The sequence below is a fragment of the Protopterus annectens genome, chromosome 1.part1 (genome assembly GCF_019279795.1).
Source record: "Protopterus annectens isolate FY-2018-M chromosome 1.part1, PAN1.0, whole genome shotgun sequence".
Lineage (NCBI taxonomy): Eukaryota > Metazoa > Chordata > Ceratodontiformes > Protopteridae > Protopterus > Protopterus annectens.
In genome coordinates, this window is record NC_056726.1 from 1,224,704,270 (window position 1) to 1,224,724,038 (window position 19,769).

Here is a 19,769-nt window from a genome sequence, read left to right on the forward strand (position 1 = left end):
GCCTGTTGAGATAATTATCTTCTAGATTTCTACAGAGGTAAACAACATCTTAATCAGGAGATGGGGACTTTTTTGTGGCTTCTAAGGAGCCCGAGAAGTGTTGGATATAGAAGTAGTAAGAAAAGCCTTAGAAGCATCACATTTCAGAACTGGCTGAAGTGAATAAGAGGTGGGGGTCTTACTGGAATTGACACCTCAGGCGTCACATAAAAATACGTGAACTTTCCAAATTATTGGGGGGGGGGGTGTCAAACAGTGACAACTAAGTAACCAAAACACTCAATTTGCATCAGCACTCTGTCTTCCGTCAAGCAACTGCTACAATCAACTTCGTATTTATACTTCGTATTCATAAATTCTGGACCGCCATTAATACACTGTTATCACCTGGGAAAGTTGTCACACCAAATCCTATTGATTCAAACCCCGACTGCCCATTAAAAACAGCAAATGCCTTTAATATTTTCTTTACCTCTGCCATTCTAAAGCTAGCTAACCAACAAAGCCCTGATACCTCCAAACTACTAACCCAAGCCCCCCCCCATTCCACCTCAAACCCATACCCACCACATATATATTATCCTTACTTCAAAAACTAAAACCTACAACCCCCGCGGCTGACAAATTGCCAGCAGAATTCCTCAAAATTGGTGCTAAAGCCATAGCTTACCCAATCTCCATACTGATTAACAGAACCTTAAAAGAAAGCACAATTCCATCATTATGGAAAATCTCATATATCATCCCACTGTTCAAAGGTGGTGACTCTACTGAGTACTCCAACTTTCGTCCCATAGCAATATTATCACCACTTGCAAAAATAATGGAAAAATGCATCCACAAACAGTTATTAAATCACCTACTAAATAATAACCTCCTAGCTAAGTGCCAACATGGTTTTCGCCCTTTCCATAGTACTACTACAGCCTTACTATCCTTTATCGACTCAATTAACAAAAAACGCAACAATAACATACCTTCTTCAGCCTTCTTCGTTGACCTATCTAAAGCCTTTGATATGGTCAACCACAAACTTCTCCTCCATCGTCTGAAGTCCCTCTCCTTTGACAATACAGCCTTAAATTGGTTCACATCCTATCTGGATAACCGAAAACAGGCTGTACTCTGGCATAACCATCTCTCTGATCTCCTTCCCACCTCTATAGGAGTCCCTCAGGGCTCTATCTTAGGTCCTCTACTATTTTCTATCTTTATAAATGACCTTCACCTAGCCACTCCCCTATCAACTTGCATTCAATATGCAGATGATACAACCATCATTTGCTAAGCCCCAACACAGTCTGAACTTTATTCTCTCACACAAAATACCTTCACTACCATAGAGCAATGGTTCTCTAACCATTGTCTCCTCCTTAACCCAAAGAAAACCAAACTCCTGATTTTTACACCCACTCTCGTGTCTCCCTCCATTAATTTCTCACTCACAGCCAACAATGGCATCCTTATCTCCCCAGACAATAACACCAAACTTCTAGGCATTACAATTGACAACTAACTCAAATTTGACACGCACATTGACTCTACAATAAAATCAACAAACAGAAAACTAGGCTCTCTTTACAGAATTAAATCTTTCCTTACTCCAGAAGCCAGAACTACAGTAGCTAGAACCCACTTAATCTCTTCCCTTTTATATGCCTCCCCAATCTATACAAATCTTTCTAAATATAATCTTAACAAACTAACTACATCATATAACAATATTGCCAGATTTGCTACAGCCTCTCCATACAGGACTCATCATTGTTCTAATCTTAAAAAACTAGGGTGGCTAGAACTACCTAACCTAATATATTTTAACCAACTTACAATTGCCCATAAAGCCCTCTACTACCCTGACAATACTCCAATGCTCTCCACCCTCATACAACCCTATAACAATCTGAAGAACCTGCTCCTCTAACAAAATACTGATTCATACTTCTCTATCTAAGAACTCAGCAGGTGACTCCACATTTTCAAACTCAGTTGGGAAAATATGGAATCAACTACCTCAAGACCTCACTACTCAAACCTCAATCCCACTATTTAAAACTAAACTGAAACTCTTCTTTTCCAACCATTGGCTTTGCTCTTGCAATAACCCAGACTAACCTTTTGTACCTCCCTGCTATGGGACTCTTTCCACCCTCTCTTTTTCTTATATCTAACTCTCTTTATTACTCTCTACAAAACTGTTTCTATTATGTCATTTCTAATAAAGGCACAAAATCTCTACTTTTCAACTTCTTATAAAGATGTAATACAGTAACTAGATACTTTAATTGAATTTTATACTGTACACGTTCCTATGTAATAGTGAAACTAGGTACTTTACCTCATATTGTACTCAAATGTTTTTAATTCTATCAGAAGATTTAAAGTACATGTTTTTGATTTTTGATTTTTGATTTTATTTGTATATGCTGATATATTATGATAAATTTTTGTTTAGTCTTACTATAGTAGTATTGTAGAGGCGCTTTTCTCCCCGGGCCTCCACTGAAAAGGGACATGTATCCAGTTGGACTAGCCCGGTAAACAAATGTAAAATAAAATAAATAAATAAATAAATTTATGCTGAAATTGTAGTACCATTCCAATTACCTTTGCACAAACTGGATTTAGCTGTGTGATGGGGTGTCAAACAGTGACAACTAAGTAACCAGAACACTCACTTAATTTGCATCAGCACTTTGTCTTTCGTCAAGCGACTGCTGCACTCAACTTTGTATTTATGCTGAAATTGTAGTACCATTCCAATTACCTTTGCACAAACTAGATTTAGCTGGGTGTAGGAATTGAATCCTGCGAAAATCAATCAGTTTTAGTTGCAACGGTCTACAGCAATCCTGTTAACGGCATTCGTTCCTTCAGCAAACACAACATATAATTTCTGCTCTTTAGCGGGAGGGTTTTTCTTGTAGATAGAAAGCCTTAGAAACATCACATTTCAGAACTGACTGAAATGAGTAAAGGTGGGTGTCTTACTGGAATTCACGCCTCAGGCGTCACATAAAAATACAACGGTCAATAGAAAGTTGTTGAATTATATGAAATGGCTGGGTAAACAATATGTTATAAGTAGTGGACTGGTGATACATTGGGTATAGAGAGTTTAGTAGTTTAAAACAAAAGAAAATTAGGTTGGGGGTGGAGCAAGTGGTGGCTTGGATTGCAAGAATCTGATTGGCTGCCATCACTTGCTTTATCAAGAAACTTTTACAAGGAATTTGTAGCAAAAGTTTAATGTGAACAATGTAAAAACACACTGAATTGTAACTATATAATGTAATTTACATGTTCAGTTGCAATTTAAGTGTGTTTTACATTAAGCTCAACTACAAATCTGCACTACAGTTTCTCTTGCTTCAGGAAGGCACTCGTGGGTAACAGCTTGACATTAGTATCTTCTCATGGCGCGCTCGATGTTAAGCACACAGGTGCCATGAGAAGGTACTGTCACACTGATTGAAAGTTCTGGACAGAGTGATTGATAAATGAATATGCAGAATAGTAGAATGTAAGATGGAAGACTAGCAGATTCAGATTAAGATGCAATACAACTGACCCCCAGTTTCCAGTGAGAAGTATAGCTGAAAAGAAGCTAGAGGTGAGGAAAGAAAACTGAATTGGAGAAAGCATATGACAGGGTTCCATGGAAGATGTTTTAGGCACTCCTATGATGGTTTAAAGTCCCAGAAACATTGGAAGAATTAGTGCAGGCTTTGTACAAGATTCAGTAATACAAGTTCACATGCAGAGGGGGTTATAATGGTAGTGGGTGTGAATCAGGGTTCAGCTCTGAGTCCACTGCTGTTCATACTGATGGACTACATTAGCAGGACAGAGAAGATGGATAAACAAGGCTGCTGTACACAGATGATGTAGTATTACATGTAGACTCTGATCAAAAGCTTCAGTGAAGGGGAATGGAATGCAAAACTGGAGGCACACTATGAAATGGAGTACAAATAACACAGTTGTAATGGCAGCAAATGAGGAAACACAGAAGAAGCTGAAAATTAGAATAGAATGGAAAAGAACAGAATAGATTAACAGCTTCAAGTATCTGGGAGGGGTGGTTGAGGAGAAGGGAAGTCTGAATGAGGAGGCAAAATCTATAATCAAAGGGACTGTAGTATGTGACAGAAGAATGCCAAAGAAGCTGACAAATAAGGTGTACCTAACAGTGGCACAACCAGTAGTACTGTATTGTACAGAATCCTGGAATTTGAAGGAAGAGCAGTTGATGCTAGAGGTGATGGAGACAAAGTATTTCAGATGGGTTGTGTGATGCACACTGTGAAACAGAGGAAGACATGAAGGCATCAGAGCAGAAGCACAAGCAGCTCCAGTTGCAGAGGTCAGATTATGGTGGTTTGGGCACATGTTCAGGAAAGCAGACGGCATTCTGGGGAAGAAGATTTGTGAGAAACCAGAAGAAGGAAAAAGGATGTCTAACAAAGAGATGGATCGATTATGAGAAAAGACCTGTGTATACATCAGCAGTAATTGCTAAAAGGAAAGCTTGTGTCCCATTAATAAAGAGCCTCAAGAAATCAGACACAAAAGCCCAAATTCTTTTTCCAGCAAGAATCAGAATCTCTTTATGTGATGGACAAAAAATGGCACTTACGTATTATCACAACCAGTTTCTAAACAAGTGGTTGCGCATGGTAAGGATGGATAAAAAGCATGACTGTAAGTAAAAGTGTAAAAGTGTTAATGTTTCAACTGCATGTAAATGGTTTGTGGATAGTAGTCAAAGTACCACATTTAAACATGGAAGCCCGTCTGACTCCCCTCCCTTCTAACGTTGTACAAGCAGATGGAGGCTAAATATTAGGATGATGTTCACTTGAAGCACACTGTCTGCTAAAATGCTTGGTTCCTGGGACAGGTTCCAGTTAAGTACCACCCTTCCTCAGACACAGACTGAAAAATGTAGCTAGGCATTCTTTTCAGAAACTATAGTGGAAGCTATCAGTCCGTGAATAGCCAGGTTTTGCAGTTTCTGTGTTTTGGTTTCACCTCAGAGGTAAACAGTTAAGCATTTCAATTTTAATTGAAATTAAAAATGCATGAAGGCAGTATGTGATACTTGTATGATGACAGTGTGTGCACTGAAATTCAGTGGTAATATTTCCCACATGTAGGAATTTGTTTTTAATGAAATTATTGCTACCAGGATTACAAGGCACACTACAATCGAACCTGCTTGCGATAATACATAAGTACCCAAAACACCTTTAATACTCTAGATGAAGTGCTAGACTTTACTAAAACAAAATCTACTTGATAAACAAGAAGAACCGGATTGATTCACAGTGAGTTTGAAAAGACATGCAGTTAAAAATGGATGGTCAGTAAAGGGGAAATAAAAGTAACAAAAAATTCAAAGAGAAATGAATGTGTTTTATTATATTTTACTGCTGGCTTTCCTTTTTCCTTTCTGCTTTATCCCTGACATCATTAATATGATGCTTCACATATTATAAACATGTTTTTTGAACTCTGAAGTTTTCTTTTCCATGTCCTCCATTTGGAAAAGGTAAAACCTTTTATTCCTTTTAAATACTTAGATATCGGTATATGAAATAATAGCTGGTTAAAATAGAATTGAATAGTTTTATACATATTAACACTGATAGTCTTTTTTACATCACATAGACAGAGATAGTAAGATAATATGATTAGTAATTTTTCCTTTAGCTTAACTATAAAAGTTATAGGTCAAAATGCTTTTGTAGTCATGTAATTGTCACAATATATACACCTTGTTTATTTTATTGCCATCGCTCTCACATATACTTACACACACACACACACACACACACACACACACACACACACACACACACACACACACACACACACACACACTTTCTGTTTACTATTTTTTTTCTAGTTTAATTAGACGTGCCATTAGCCAAACATTTATGTAGTTATAGGAAAATGGCATGTAATTCTTGTCATTTAAATGTCATCATACACACACACACACACACACACACACACACACACACACACACACACACACACACACACACACACTCCCATATAAATACTCACATTCATACATGCATAGTACGCATCATTTTTTAAATTCTTTTTTCCTTTAATACCTAGCCCTTGTTCATGTTTATGATAAGCACTTCCCATTTTCCTATTAGTATTGTAAAAAATGAAAAGATATAGTGTTTGAATAAGTTCTTAGTTATAGTTGTTCGTGACCCCCTAATATAATAATCATAAAAACCTAATGAGTGAAGATGGATGGGAGTATGGTTTCAATGTGATGTTCTGATGTAGACTAATTGCTGCTCTAAATTTACTGACCTTTATTTAATAGGAAGTGCCCAGGCTTAATTTGATTTGATTCTGTCTTGACTTTGAGTAATACTGGACATAGATACAATTTGGAATTTTGTTTCTTGTGGTGGTGTGGAGCCAAAATGTTTTTCTGTCAAAGCAGTTCAGTTTAGACTTCTAGCTCACACTTCAGCAGTTGCGAGCTCTTCTGAACACTTAAAAAGATTTTGAATCCCTTTTCCCTCCCTTAAGATATCTGCTTACCTCAGTTTTGAATTTTTACTACCTTTGCAAGCTCCATAAACTACACAAACTGCCATCCTACAGGAAACGACCGTTGACCCCTGCATTTCTTCAGTACAACGATTCCTTGCAGCAGACATCAAGGAGAATATCCTTTTAATGCAAAATTTTCTTTTGTAAATGCTTTATTTGTCATACTAAATGTAAATACTTAAACTGTTAAAAGTAGTTTGACTATTTTGAAAAGTGTATTAAATAGGAAAAGTAAATACATAAACGCTAACCCAGGAAGTATCAATGCAGTGTAAGCATGAATGGTACATTTGACTCCAAAATATTATAAGAAATGCATAGCTGAGCTGCCATAAAATTAATCTAAAATTTGTATTCACTGAATATTTAAAATGATTTTATTAGTTATATCGGGGAAACTCCTAACCTTACCTATTATTTGTATGATCTGATAAGACATAACTCTAACTTTCTGTTACTCTGAATTTTATATTACATATTTTTTTTTATTTTAGGCATTGCTATATTTCCTTGCATATAACTTAATGCTAACCAAATTTATCAGACATATTGCTACTGCATTTCTCAAAATTCTCTACTTTTGTCTTGTAAATATTCACGTTATATACTTTTCTTTCCCTGTTTTGTACTACTAAGTATCTTACAACTTGAATTGTTAGGTTTTTTTTCTTTTCTTTTCTTTTTTTTTTTTTTTAATTACTTTCCTGGAGCTTTTCCCCCTCAAGCCTGTGCCGAAAAAGGGCTCTGTGGGCCCAGGGGCATCTAACTCCATCAACAAATGTGAAAATAAATAAAATAACAAAAACAGTGAAATTTCTTTTCCTCTTCATCTTATAATCATTTGGAAAACTAATATACGATGGTTTATCATCATTTATCGTCCCCCTCTAACTTTTTCCCCCATTATGTGTTATATTGGAACAGAACAATATAACAGTGTTGTTTATATTACAGATCTGGAAGCGGTATGCATCAACAATACACATAATTATGACGCTTACAGAAATCTTTAGCTGAGTAGTAGCGTAATAATATCTTGAATGCGTATCATCCTTTATCCTTCTCATGCTTCTCAGTATTGTTGCATATCATTTTGCATATGTTAATCAACCAAGTTTGTACCAACTGCTGGAATATAAATATTTATAATGTGAAAGCTTATTGTGTTAACCTTCTAATTGTTCAGGTAATTTTATTTACTAGACAAAGTACTATGTAAAGCTGATGGTTGTAATAGTACAACAGTCAGTGCTGTTGCTTCAGAACAAGAGGTACTCTGGTTTGATTATTAACTGAGGTGTCATCTATGAGGAGTCCAAATGCCCTCCTGATGATTGTATGGATACCTTAAAGGTACATTAGTGTCCTGTCACATTTCAAAGACGTGACAAGTAGATTGAATACCTAAGGTTGGCCCTATTTATAGATGTGTTTGTGTGTGTGTGTTCTCTGTAGATAGTCTGGTGTTGGAATAGCGGATTTATGCTATCAATCCCCCGGTCAATTATTTAGTAGACTGTTGTTCTGTTGTGGCATCATCTGGTGGGAGGGTTGAGAAGAGGGAAGAAGAACAAGAAGAGGAGGAGATTTTTCAATAAAGTATTACAGAAAAATAAACTATTTATACTGTTACTGAAACCTTAATTTACAAATATATAATAAAATAAAGAGAACAGTCACATAAAACCACTATATTTGCAAACACTGAATGGCAACATTAATAACAGTGGGGCAAAGCAGTATGTTAATATAAGATTCCTACCTTTTAATGTTTCTTTTTTCAAGAGATAAGTTGCTGAATGTTTCCATTGATTATTAGAGGAACTATCATTTGTTAATACGGTAGGTGTTTTAAGGTTTAGATTTACACTGAGATATCATCTAGAAACCCTTATAGTAGATAAATACAGATAAACTTGGACTATAAGCTCAATTAAACACAGTCTTAAATTTGTTTATGTTTTGTTTGATTTGAAGAGCTGTATTTACTTACAAAAATTAAATTTGGGGTATGCATAAGAGACCAGGGAAATGACGTAAAATTAACAATGCCATACATTTATTAACTTTAATATAACAAAGCTAAATTATATAAATGATTAATCTTATATTACTAAATTTTAAATAGTTGGTAAGTATTAAGGTACTATTTGATATTAATGAAAATAAAAATAATTATTATTGAAGATAGTGAATTTTGTTAATCTAGGTTATTAGTGACTAGATCTTAACATTTTAGTTAATTTGATACTTAAGTGATATTTGATTATAATAAAATATTGTATGACTCTATTTGATCTACACTTATAATTTTATATAAAATGTTATCAATAATTTAATGATGGATGATATAATAACTTACTATATTAATATGTTAGACTTTTAGAATATGGGGATTCTCAGTTAATTGCAACTAGCTTTGATGGGTTAAGTTATTATAAATCTTAGTGTCATATTATTATTTTGTTAATACATCATTTAATTTCACCTGTTGTTCAGTATAATTAAGTTAAGCAAATAGATCACTGTAGATTTTAGTTTTTATTAGGCTGCAGTTAGAAAAAAGTATGGAATAATAAATAAAAATTAATAATTGCAAATCTTTAGAGGTAAGCAAGTAATTGATGATAGAGAAGGGATGGTAGTGGGCAGTTTAAATGAGGATCTATATTATGTGATCGAAAAGTCTACTGTTCAAACACATAATCGACAAATACCCAGTGAATGCTTTAAAATGTGAATGGCCACATCCGCAAATTTTTTCCTTGGGAAAAAATTCAGTTGGCTGTTATTGGGAAGTGCCCTTTTCTTCAATGTAGAACGATTTCAGAGTTGGTATATTTAGTTTGGGGGGGGGGTGTGGGCTCATTCCCCCCACTTGATTAGTGTTTTAAAGTTTTTTTTTTTTTTTTTTTTACAGCCACATACATTTTTTCCCTAGGAAAAAATTTGCAGACGTGGCCATTCACAGTTTACAGCATTCACTGTATATTTGTTGATTATTTTGTGTTCGAAGAGTAGACTCTTTGATCACATAATATAGACCCTTTAAATTACTATGTCATTGAACTGGGATTGTTGTATTCCATGGTTGGGGTTATTATTATTTATATTTTAATGGCTTTGCTTTGGTTTTATGATTTTGCCCATAACAGTAAATAGCAATTGTAAATGCAATTGTATATATCTTTTCTCTCAGTTAATTCTAATAAGACTGCTTTTGTTTAGAAATGACAGTATATATGTGTGTATCATTAAATATTAATGGTTTAAACAATCCTTTGAAGAGAGGTAGTCTGTTCAAATATCTTAAGATAAATAAAGCTAGTACAGAGTTTTTACATGAAGCACATTTGTTAAAAAAGGATATAGAAGAATATTCAATACTAGGTGATTCACACTATAGGTTCATAGGTTGGTACTAGGCTATCAGCCCTAGGGTCTATACAAGCCTAGCCATAACAATTCCCTGGCTATTTCTTCCCACACTATTTACTTCCCTCGACCCCTATCTAGCAGGGTGACTGACGTGATCCCCGGGATGAATTTCCTTTCTCCCATCCAATCATCAAGGTTCCTTTTGAAGAGGACCAAAGAGGCACTCTGCTTGACATGTATGGGCAATCTATTCCAGAGTCTGGGGAGTCTCTGGGTCAGGAACCTATCCCTCCAGCATGTTTTGTTTATTGTGATGACAAGGTTTAGCTCCCTGGAGCGTGTGGCTCTGAGGGATTGAGATTTCTTTAAGTGTAGCATGTCCAACAGCTCTGGGTTTGACATGGCCTTGTATGTTAAGCAAAGATCGCCTCTGAGTAGACGATATGCGACAGAGTATAGCTGAAGTTTTTTAAGGCGGTCAGCATAGGGCATCTGCTTTAGGCCTGTGATTTTTTTAGTGAGGTATTTCTGTGGCCTTTCCAGTTGTTGCAGATGTCTTGAGAGGTACATACCAAACGGGGCATTGTATTCTATAATGGGTCTAATGAGGGATGAGTACAGTGGGACAATGACCTCCTTTTTCCTGGATGAAAAGCCCTTAGTGATGAGGTGTGCCACATAGAAGGATTTCCTGACTGTTGTGGCAATGTGGTTATCGAAGGTGAGACCGCTGTCCACCTGTGTCCCTAAGTCTCTTATCACACTTTCAGTGTTTAGTGTACTGCCACCTATATGGTAATTCACAGATACATGTTTTTTCCCAAAGGGGATAACTATACATTTCTTGGCATTGAGCTTGAGCCCATGGCTCTGGCACCAAGCATCTGTTTCTGTAAGGCCCTTTTGTAGAGTATCCACATCATTTGGGGATTCAACAATGGTTCTCAGTTTGCAGTCATCTGCGAACTTTGTTATCCAGAGTCCCTTAGTGTTGGCCTGTACTTCAGAGAAGTAGTTGCCAAACAAGAGCGGTCCCAGGACTGAACCCTGAGGTACTCCACTTGTCACTTGTATGGAGCTGGATTTGGACTCTGCTACTTTTACAGTGTGGGTTCTATCAGTAAGCCAGTTAGCAGCCCATTGGGTGACGTAAGGATTAATGCCCAGCTTAGTAAGTTTATTTATGATTCCAGAGTGGGGGATGGTGTCAAAGGCCTTGGCAAGGTCTAGATAGGCTGTGTGGACCACCTTACCCTTGTCCATGGCTCTGGAGACTGATTTGAAGAAGTCAATCAAGTTCAGGAGACAAGATCGGCCCTTCACGAACCCAAACTGGGTGGGGTCCAGTGTTTGAAGGTTGCCATTGTCTTTGTTTATAAGTTCCATGATAATACCCTCCATGGCCTTGCAGATAAGGCTTGTCAGACTGATGGGAACGGTAGTTTCCGGGATCCAAGGTGGATCCCCCTTGTGGAGTGGGATAACTGTAGCTGTGCGCCACTCAGTGGGCACGAAACCTGAGGTGAGGCTATGATTAAACATGACACTTAGTGAGGTGCCAGTTCATATTGTAGTTCATGTAGTACACAGCCCAGGATGTCATATGGTCCTATGGATGCTGTATTCTTAGCTTTGGAGAGTGCATTTTTTACCTGTGTGGCCATTATTACCAGAATTTGGCAATCTTCTGGTATTGAGATGGGCAGTTTAGGGAGTGAGAGGGGGGATTTAGGGGGTGAGAGGGGGGGAAGCACTATAGTGCTAAAAGGAGAGGCACTATAATACTCTGGGAAAAGTCACTGACTATGCCCAAAATAATTTATTTCTTCAGTGATAAGAATGGTATGATGGCCCTAGTGGTTATTGAAATTAACAAGAAATTATACATATTTGTAAACATTTACTGGATACCTGGAATTGGTTTCAGAGCAGTTAAAAATATTTGGATACTATAGCCTTGCATGCGAAGGGAGAAATAATTGGATGAATTTTAAAGATATTCAGGAGTTAAAATTGATAAATTCACTAAATTATACTGCTTATTCATATCAGTTTGGTACTCAGACAAGTATTGATACAGTGTTTACATCGAGTGGTCTGAATTCAAAAATTGAAGAAGTTTTAATAACATCTTGTTCGTTGTCTGTTCACAATGCCATAACTTTTGAAATTAATCTAAAACCTCATGAACTGATTTTTTGGCAAAGAGTACAGGCTTATATAGTTAAAATGAATGGTTTTAAAGAATGGTTTCTAAATGAATTTAAAATTTTTATGGATACAAATAACAATGATAAGGTTTCAGATACTATATTATGGGAGACATTTAAAGGCTTACATTTATTGTAAAATTAAAAGTTGGTATTTATCTAAAAAGATGGAATTGGATAAAGAAATAAGTATATTACAGTTTAAAATAGACAACTTGAAATTAAGGATAAAATCATCAGACAGAGAAGTTAGTACAGAATTAAAAACTTTAAACCAAAAATATGCAGAAATATTAAATCGTAAAATATCAGTAAATATAGAAAGACTCAAATTACAGACTTGTACTGTAAATCCTAAGAATTTGCATGCATTAGCAATCAGATCTAAGATCTTAAAGAATGCTAATCACATTAAAGAAATTACACACTGAATGGATGGTAAGCCCAAAAAAGCAATAAATTTAAATGATATTCTAAAAGCCTTTAGAAGACAGTATGAAGAAATTAATAATAAAAACTTAACATTAGAAAAACATGATTTGACAGATGGATTTTTGAAAGGAAGTATAAAACAAACAATAACAAAAGAACAAAGTGATAAGGTGGATAAAACAATTTGTTTTAAACAATTAAAGGAACAAATAAAAAACTTGGAGAACAATAAGCCCCCTGGTTTGGATAGTTTATTTCCAGAAATATGTAAAAGTATCCCAGACAATATCTTAAAATTATTAATTAATGTTTTTGATGAATTCAGGAGTTCTTTGAATATTCTTCCTTCATGGAAATTCTCTCTGCTATCCCCTATTTAAAAGCAAGACAAGGACCTAAAACTTTGTTCATCATATCGTCCCATATAAATGTGAACCATAAAATCCTAATGGCAATTATAACAAAAAAGCTAAATAATATAGTACCAAATTTAATTGATAAAGACCAAATGGGTTTTATCCCAGGGAGAAGGGTACAAGATAATATCATTAGACTCTTATCCTTGATTAGACATTGCTGAAAGCTAGCAGTATTTAGCATCTGTCTGTAAAAATACATAGACCTCAGATCTGTGGCAGATGGTGGAAGCCAGAAAACAATAAAACACTTCCAAGGCAATACAGAAAGCTTCCTAGTTTTAAACATTGTGCCTCTTGCTGCACTGATACTGAAAGATAACATATTTTTATGTCCTGGCCATAAAGTAATTTAATTTAATTTCAGCTAATTTTCTAAAGTTAACCTCCTGTATTCCAGTTTCCATTGTTAAAATATATACATCTAAACAGTTACAGTAGTGATATTCTGTGATATTCCAGTATGCCATGCTGTGGTTACATTTCAAGCACTTTGCAAATACCTACAAGCAGTTTGATATACACATGACATACAGTTCTAATAAGTTTGTAACACAAGCATCTTGTACAAATCATGTTGATATTCACAAATGACATATAATTATTTACAAAATTCCAAATAGCTGGGCTGGCAGTATCTCCTTTGGTGGACTACAGGAAACTAAATAGTCACACAGAGTCAGATGCTTACCACATGCCTAGGACAGATGAAGCCCTAGAGGAGCTGGGTGGGGCTAAGTATCTTACCACTTGATGCAGGAAGCTGCATCTGGAAATACTGTGTGTGTACTTGTCATCCTCCCAATGTACGTCCCCCACTGGTGTCAGTGGTGAGGACTGAGGCTCCTTGATTACTGGTCCTGTGGTGGGGCATCACAATCTGTACTGGAGATTTTATTCTCCAGGGTGTACCTTCAACTGGTCATTTCTGTTTATAGTACTATCCCTGAAAACAAATGCAAAATAATAAATACATAACAAGTTTGCATTTAATTTTGTTTATTTATGCAAGTCTGTGTTTTCCCTGATTTTTGGGAGTAATCATGGTGCTTCATATACTGCATATAGTATATGATGCAGTATAGTATAGTACAGTACAATATAATTTAGCACATACAGGAAAGATTTTATTTATTGACATTTATTTATTTATTGACGTTTAATGACTGGAAAAGTATGACTGGGTAGGAGCCATTTTCAGTAGAGGCCTGGGGAGAAAAGCTCCAAAGTATTACAAAACATTTTAATAATAATAATTTTACAGTCTTTAAAATAGTACAAAAAACAAATTCCATTTAAATCATTATACCAAGTTAGAAATGCTATGAAAGCATTGGATAAGAGTAGATAAAAGTTATATGACAGTGAAACATTGGCATAGCACTATCATTCACACATAGCAAATTTCTGTTATCACAGCAGATTTTACCTCAAGGTAAAGTGTATTGCTCTCCATTCTGGATGTAGAATCTACTATACACCAACAAAGAATTCTGTAGCCCCACAGAATGAAAAATGGCGATGGCGCATCTGCTGAGAACATAATGTTAAGCAACTACTATTTCATTCACTGCAAACAGACAAAACAAATTCTAAAACGTGTTGATGCAAACATTCCCACACAGAAATCCTGGGAAAGCCTATGCCAGGGTACTTGAAGGAAACATATACCTGATAACTGAGCATTTGATTTAAAAGGAGCAATGCAGGTTTTGTCTTGATTTTGGAACAGTGAGCCAACTCTTCATCCTTGCATGTATATTTTAGGGTTTATCAGAGCTCAGCAGTACAGTCCACTTGTGTTTCATGGACATGTGTGCCTTGTGCAAGTGGCTAGAACAGTACAGGTACAAAGACTACTGCTATATGCCACTCAGGCCTTCTATTTGCAGAGTGAGAGAGAGGTTTGTGTCCATATTCTCAACATTTAAATCCAATACAGTCAAAGTGAGTTTAGAATTCTCCCAGTGGTGTATATTCTTCTCTCCCCTCTTGTTTATGATATTTGTGAACAATATATCATAGCACAGTCAATGTTTAGAGAGTATCCAGACTGTGGATTTGAGGGTTGCATCCTTGTTGTTTGTAGTCATTGTTGTCCTCTTGGTCTTAAGTGAAAGAAGTTCCAGCATGCTAGCTAGCAGCTGAGTGTTAAGCGGATAGGCTGCAGATCATTTCCAAGAGATCAGGATTATTACCTGTTAAGGAGTGGATTTCTGTCTGCAGATGAGAAGAAAGTAACTCTTCCAGTGGAAAAGTTTAATTACCTTGGGCTCTTGTTTGCAAGTGACAGTACATGAAACTGGGAGATTAACCAGTGAGTTAGTGTAGCTGTCAGTGCTCCGGGTGTTATCCTGGAGAGTGATGCTGAAGCAAGAGCTGTGTCAGTTTACTAGCCTTCCATTATCCATTATATTCCTATGAGTATAAGTACTGGCTAATGACTTAAAGGATGACATCTTAGACACAAGCAGGTTTGCTGCATTCACTCTGCTTGGAGTAGAGTTGATTCTCCTTCTGAGTTGGCTAGAGTCAGCTGATGTTGTTTGGGTGCCTAGTGAAGATACCTATTGGACCCCTTCCAGGAAAGGTGTAATAGGCATGACCTTCTGTAAAGAGGCCACATGGCATACCAGGATATAGCTGGATAGGTTATATTTCTTAGTTTGTCCAATAATGCCGTGGGATCATACTGGATGAACTGGTGACAGCTTCTGGTAATAGCCTGGTCTACCTTGTTTATCTTGCTACCACTGTGACCTCTACTAAAATAAGTGGTTCCAAAATTGGATAGTTGTTTTAAGGTATTCCTTCAAAACTGATAAGATCCTTCTTGTTCAGTCTTTATCTTCTGTCATTTCTGTTGTGCAGTATTGTATAATAGGCAAAAAGGGCAGAGTTGTCCTTCTGCTTTATTTTTATCCTGTACCCATTGCTTATATTCCCTCATTCTCTGATATGTTGTGGCCTGTATATAGGGAGCATACATGAATGCAGCCTGAAGAGAAGAGCTGTCTTTGTCGCCATTACTCTGCTTTTCTGTTGCAAGCCCTCCAGTCATCCCAAACAGCTGCCGGGTATTACTTACAAAATAAAAAAAATCCCCTACCCAGAAATATACAACTAACCATTAGCATTTCATGTTCTTTTAATCCTATGGTATTTGCTTCAGCAATTAAGTCTGGGTCAAATGGATCACAGGTGTGAGTTTTCCTGTGCCATATAATGTGAATTTAATTTCCATGCCATCTTCTTGTTTGACTGTAATTAAATGACTTAATCAAATCAGGACTCTTTTGTTCTGTCTGGTGACCCTCACCCATTAGCAAAATAAAAACTGTCATTATTTTCAGTTCTACATTTCCTGCTTTTGTGTGCTATCAATGTTAATGAGTGTTAACTTGTTCTCCGTACATTTCATATATGTACATATACTTGTTCCTGGCTTATGCACTGTAAATCAAATAATATAATGTTTTTTTTTTTTTTTTGCAGCTGCAAAACCTGTCATGTCTCTATCAGAACTTGTAGAAGGTCTTGAAAAATGTTCTGGCAAAGTGAAGTTTAAATACCCCTCCCATCAAACAAGTTTTTCAGATGATGTATTGATACTTAAAAATACCACAAAAACACATCAAGTGGATCAACTAGCAAAAAGTCTTGGACAGAAACCTAAAAAAGCATACAGTCTGAGAATACGTGCTGAGCCCTCTAAATTCAGTACATCAAAGAAGACAGTTGCCGAATACAAAAGGAATCGGGTGACACCTAAAGCACGTCAGCACAATGATTGTGAAAAAAGCTTCCAGTGTAAACAATCTCATGACATTCAAAAGCTTAATCCTACAGGTGAGAAGCTGATAAAAAGTGCTGCTTGTGGAATGAGTTCGAAACACAGAACTGACTTCAATAAAAAGTGCCAGCAAGACCAAAACAATAAACATATGAGTGAAAATTCCATCAAACCTGCTGAATACAATAGTCATGTAAATAGATTTCAGAGTAAGAAACCCCAGCAAGTTCATTCTAAGGAAAAACCCCATAAATGTGCTGAGTGTGGTAAGTGTTACAAACATAAATCCCACCTTCATAGACATCAGCTGAATCATAAAGGATTAAAACGTTATGAGTGTAAAGATTGTGAAAAGTCGTACAAAGACAAAGCAGCACTTTACCGCCATCACTGGGTACATACAGAGAATAAGCCATTTGAATGTACTGTGTGCCGGCTAGGTTTTGTAAGGAAAGCTAATTTTGAAGCTCACAGTTTGATACATAATTCAGAAAATATGTTTAAATGCAGTGATTGTGGGCGAACATTCACTCGGAAACGTTCACTCATGCAACATCAGTTTATTCATGCTGAAGTGAGACCGTTTAAGTGTATCACATGTGGGAAGAGTTTTGCTAGTCATACTCGACTTGTTAGACATGAGATGATTCACACACAAGAGAAACCTTTTAAATGTACTGAATGTGGGAGAAGTTTCAATTACAGACCACATCTTATTAGACACCAGCTAATTCACACAGTGAAGCCTTGTGTGTGTGAAGAGTGTGGAATGAGTTTTAGAAGAAAAAATCATCTCCTCAGCCATCATTTAGTGCACACAGGAGAGAGGCCTTTTGAATGTAGTAAGTGCTGGAGAACGTTTGCAGAGAAAGCTCAAGTCTCTCAACATGAGAAACTCCACAGCCAGGAATGCAAGTTTACATGTTCTGAATATGAAAACATTTACTCAGCTGAAACAAGTTTATGTCGACATCAGCAAATTAAGCAAGTAAAGTCAATTAAACATGTGGGAGAAACAGACAAATGTAGGTTTTGTAAAACAGAATTGGAAACAGCCGCATATCTTGTTGCTGGTTGTGATATACTAGTGGCAGAAGGACTGTTTACTGAATGGCATAATAATGTGGCAATACTGTTGCACTGGGGATTGTGCAAACATTATAATATAGAAGTAGCTGATAAACATTGGAAACATGAGCCACAAAGCATTATAGAAAATGAAGTTTATATCACATGGGATCACCCATTGCCAACGTTTCAAAAAATAGATCTGAGAACACCAGATGTTGTAGTCCACGAAAAGAAGACAAAAGTAGCATTGATCATTGAAATTGCTGCACCCAGTGACTACAGTGTCTTACATGCAGAGAGACACTAAGTTATAAAATACCAGGATCTGCATGCAGAAACAAGGGCGATGTGAAAGGATACTCCAACTGTTCCAGTAGTAGTAAGGGCAATGGGTCTTATAAAAATGAATTTACAATCAAACTTATATATGTTACCAGTACATGTAACTTCATACAAATTGCAGGAGGAGTCATTACTGGGCACACTGTGGGCGCTATGAAGAGCACTTCTGGCTAACATCAAAGATTGAAACAATACTAATTTCATGAACTTTAATCATACTTTGACTTAGGAATAGGGTCCATTCCCATAATAGTATTATCAACCTAAAAGACTTGGAGAAATTAAATAGTGGTAAACCTGCAAAATTATGCAAAATTAGAAATGGATGGATCTGTATGAAGTTATTCACAACTGAATAATTTTTAAATAAAGATCAGAAGTCCAAACTACATGGATGTTTAAAAAAGCATCAACTAACAGTATAGAATGATTTGATATGATTTTCAAATGTCAAACATCTGAGCTCATATGGTACTGCCTAATCACAATTTCTTAGCAGAACAGAAATGATTAAGATAATTTTTACTATGATAAACAAAGGTTTAATAGACAATACACTCTTACACTTTTATATCAGGCAAGCATTAATAGTAATATCAAACCAGTTATACTTCAGAGACTTCATCCTAGTCCACATTTCAACCATTGCAGTCAGGGAAAGCCCTGGGTAGTGCATCCACTCCTCACATGAAATTTCAGACAACCGACAGGGAGTCCCAGTTTTTATACCCTAGCTATTTACTAGTTTTCCTGGTAACTTAACCTTTAGAGATCAACAAAACTTTCCAGAAAAGACCAGAGATATTGGCCTCCCATCTCAGAATGTTCAGTCAAGCCTGCCAACCCTATGACTCTGCAATTTCACTTAAAAAATATATAAAAGAATGGAACAAACAAGTACCTTATCAGACTTCTAGAAATATAATAGACTAATACACAGGTGTCTTATCAAATGGCTAGAAATGTAAAAGAATGTAATAAAAAACAGTGCGGCAACAGATAAAACAACCAAACCTTTATATGTAAAGCGCTTTTCATTTGCATAGAATATCAAACTTATGAAATTTGATATTCTATGCAAACGAAAAGCGCTTAACATATAAAGGTTTGGTTGTTTTATCCATTGCCTCACTATTTTTTGTTTTTAAGCAGTCTATTTGTCATTTTCTTCAGAAAAGAATGCAATAAACAAGTTTTTTTAGTCACACAGACTAAATGTTAAACACGTTTTAAAATAGCTTCTGTTTTATAGAAAATAACTAAATTAGCCCTTTCACTCAGTTTTCTATACTAAAGCAGAAGTCAGTCTTTCATTCACTCAAGGTAAAAACCTTTTATATCACATTTGTATCACGCGCATGAAGCCTTTTCTGCTTTTGATCATAGAAAATACTAATAAAAGGGAGGAGTTTGGCCGTACCCATTACAACTGCTCGCCGTTTGAGTTCTTCTTGCTCTCTAATTTTGCTTTAAAGTTAAAAAGTTTGAAATTCAAAGAAAAAAACCTTTCAGCATTCATCACCAGTATAAATAATT

The 19,769-nt window shown here is 36.1% G+C and overlaps 1 protein-coding gene across 1 annotated transcript; it reads left to right on the forward strand.

Moving 5' to 3' along the window:
• Nucleotides 1-4,322: 4,322 nt before the first annotated feature.
• LOC122815918 (zinc finger protein 586-like) lies at nt 4,323-19,421 on the forward strand. Its single transcript, XM_044088782.1, has 3 exons — nt 4,323-4,704; nt 16,523-17,808; nt 19,407-19,421. Exons 1-3 carry the CDS (start codon nt 4,323-4,325, stop codon nt 19,419-19,421), a joined length of 1,683 nt encoding a protein of 560 aa, XP_043944717.1.
• Nucleotides 19,422-19,769: the final 348 nt, after the last annotated feature.

Coding starts and splice junctions, on each gene's coding strand:
- LOC122815918 (XM_044088782.1), top strand. CDS start 4,323: ATGAAGGCATCAGAGCAGAAGCACAAGCAGCTCCAGTTGCAGAGGTCA. Junction 4,705..16,522: donor GATGGATAAAAAGCATGACT/GTAAGTAAAAGT, acceptor TTTTTTTTGCAG/CTGCAAAACCTGTCATGTCT.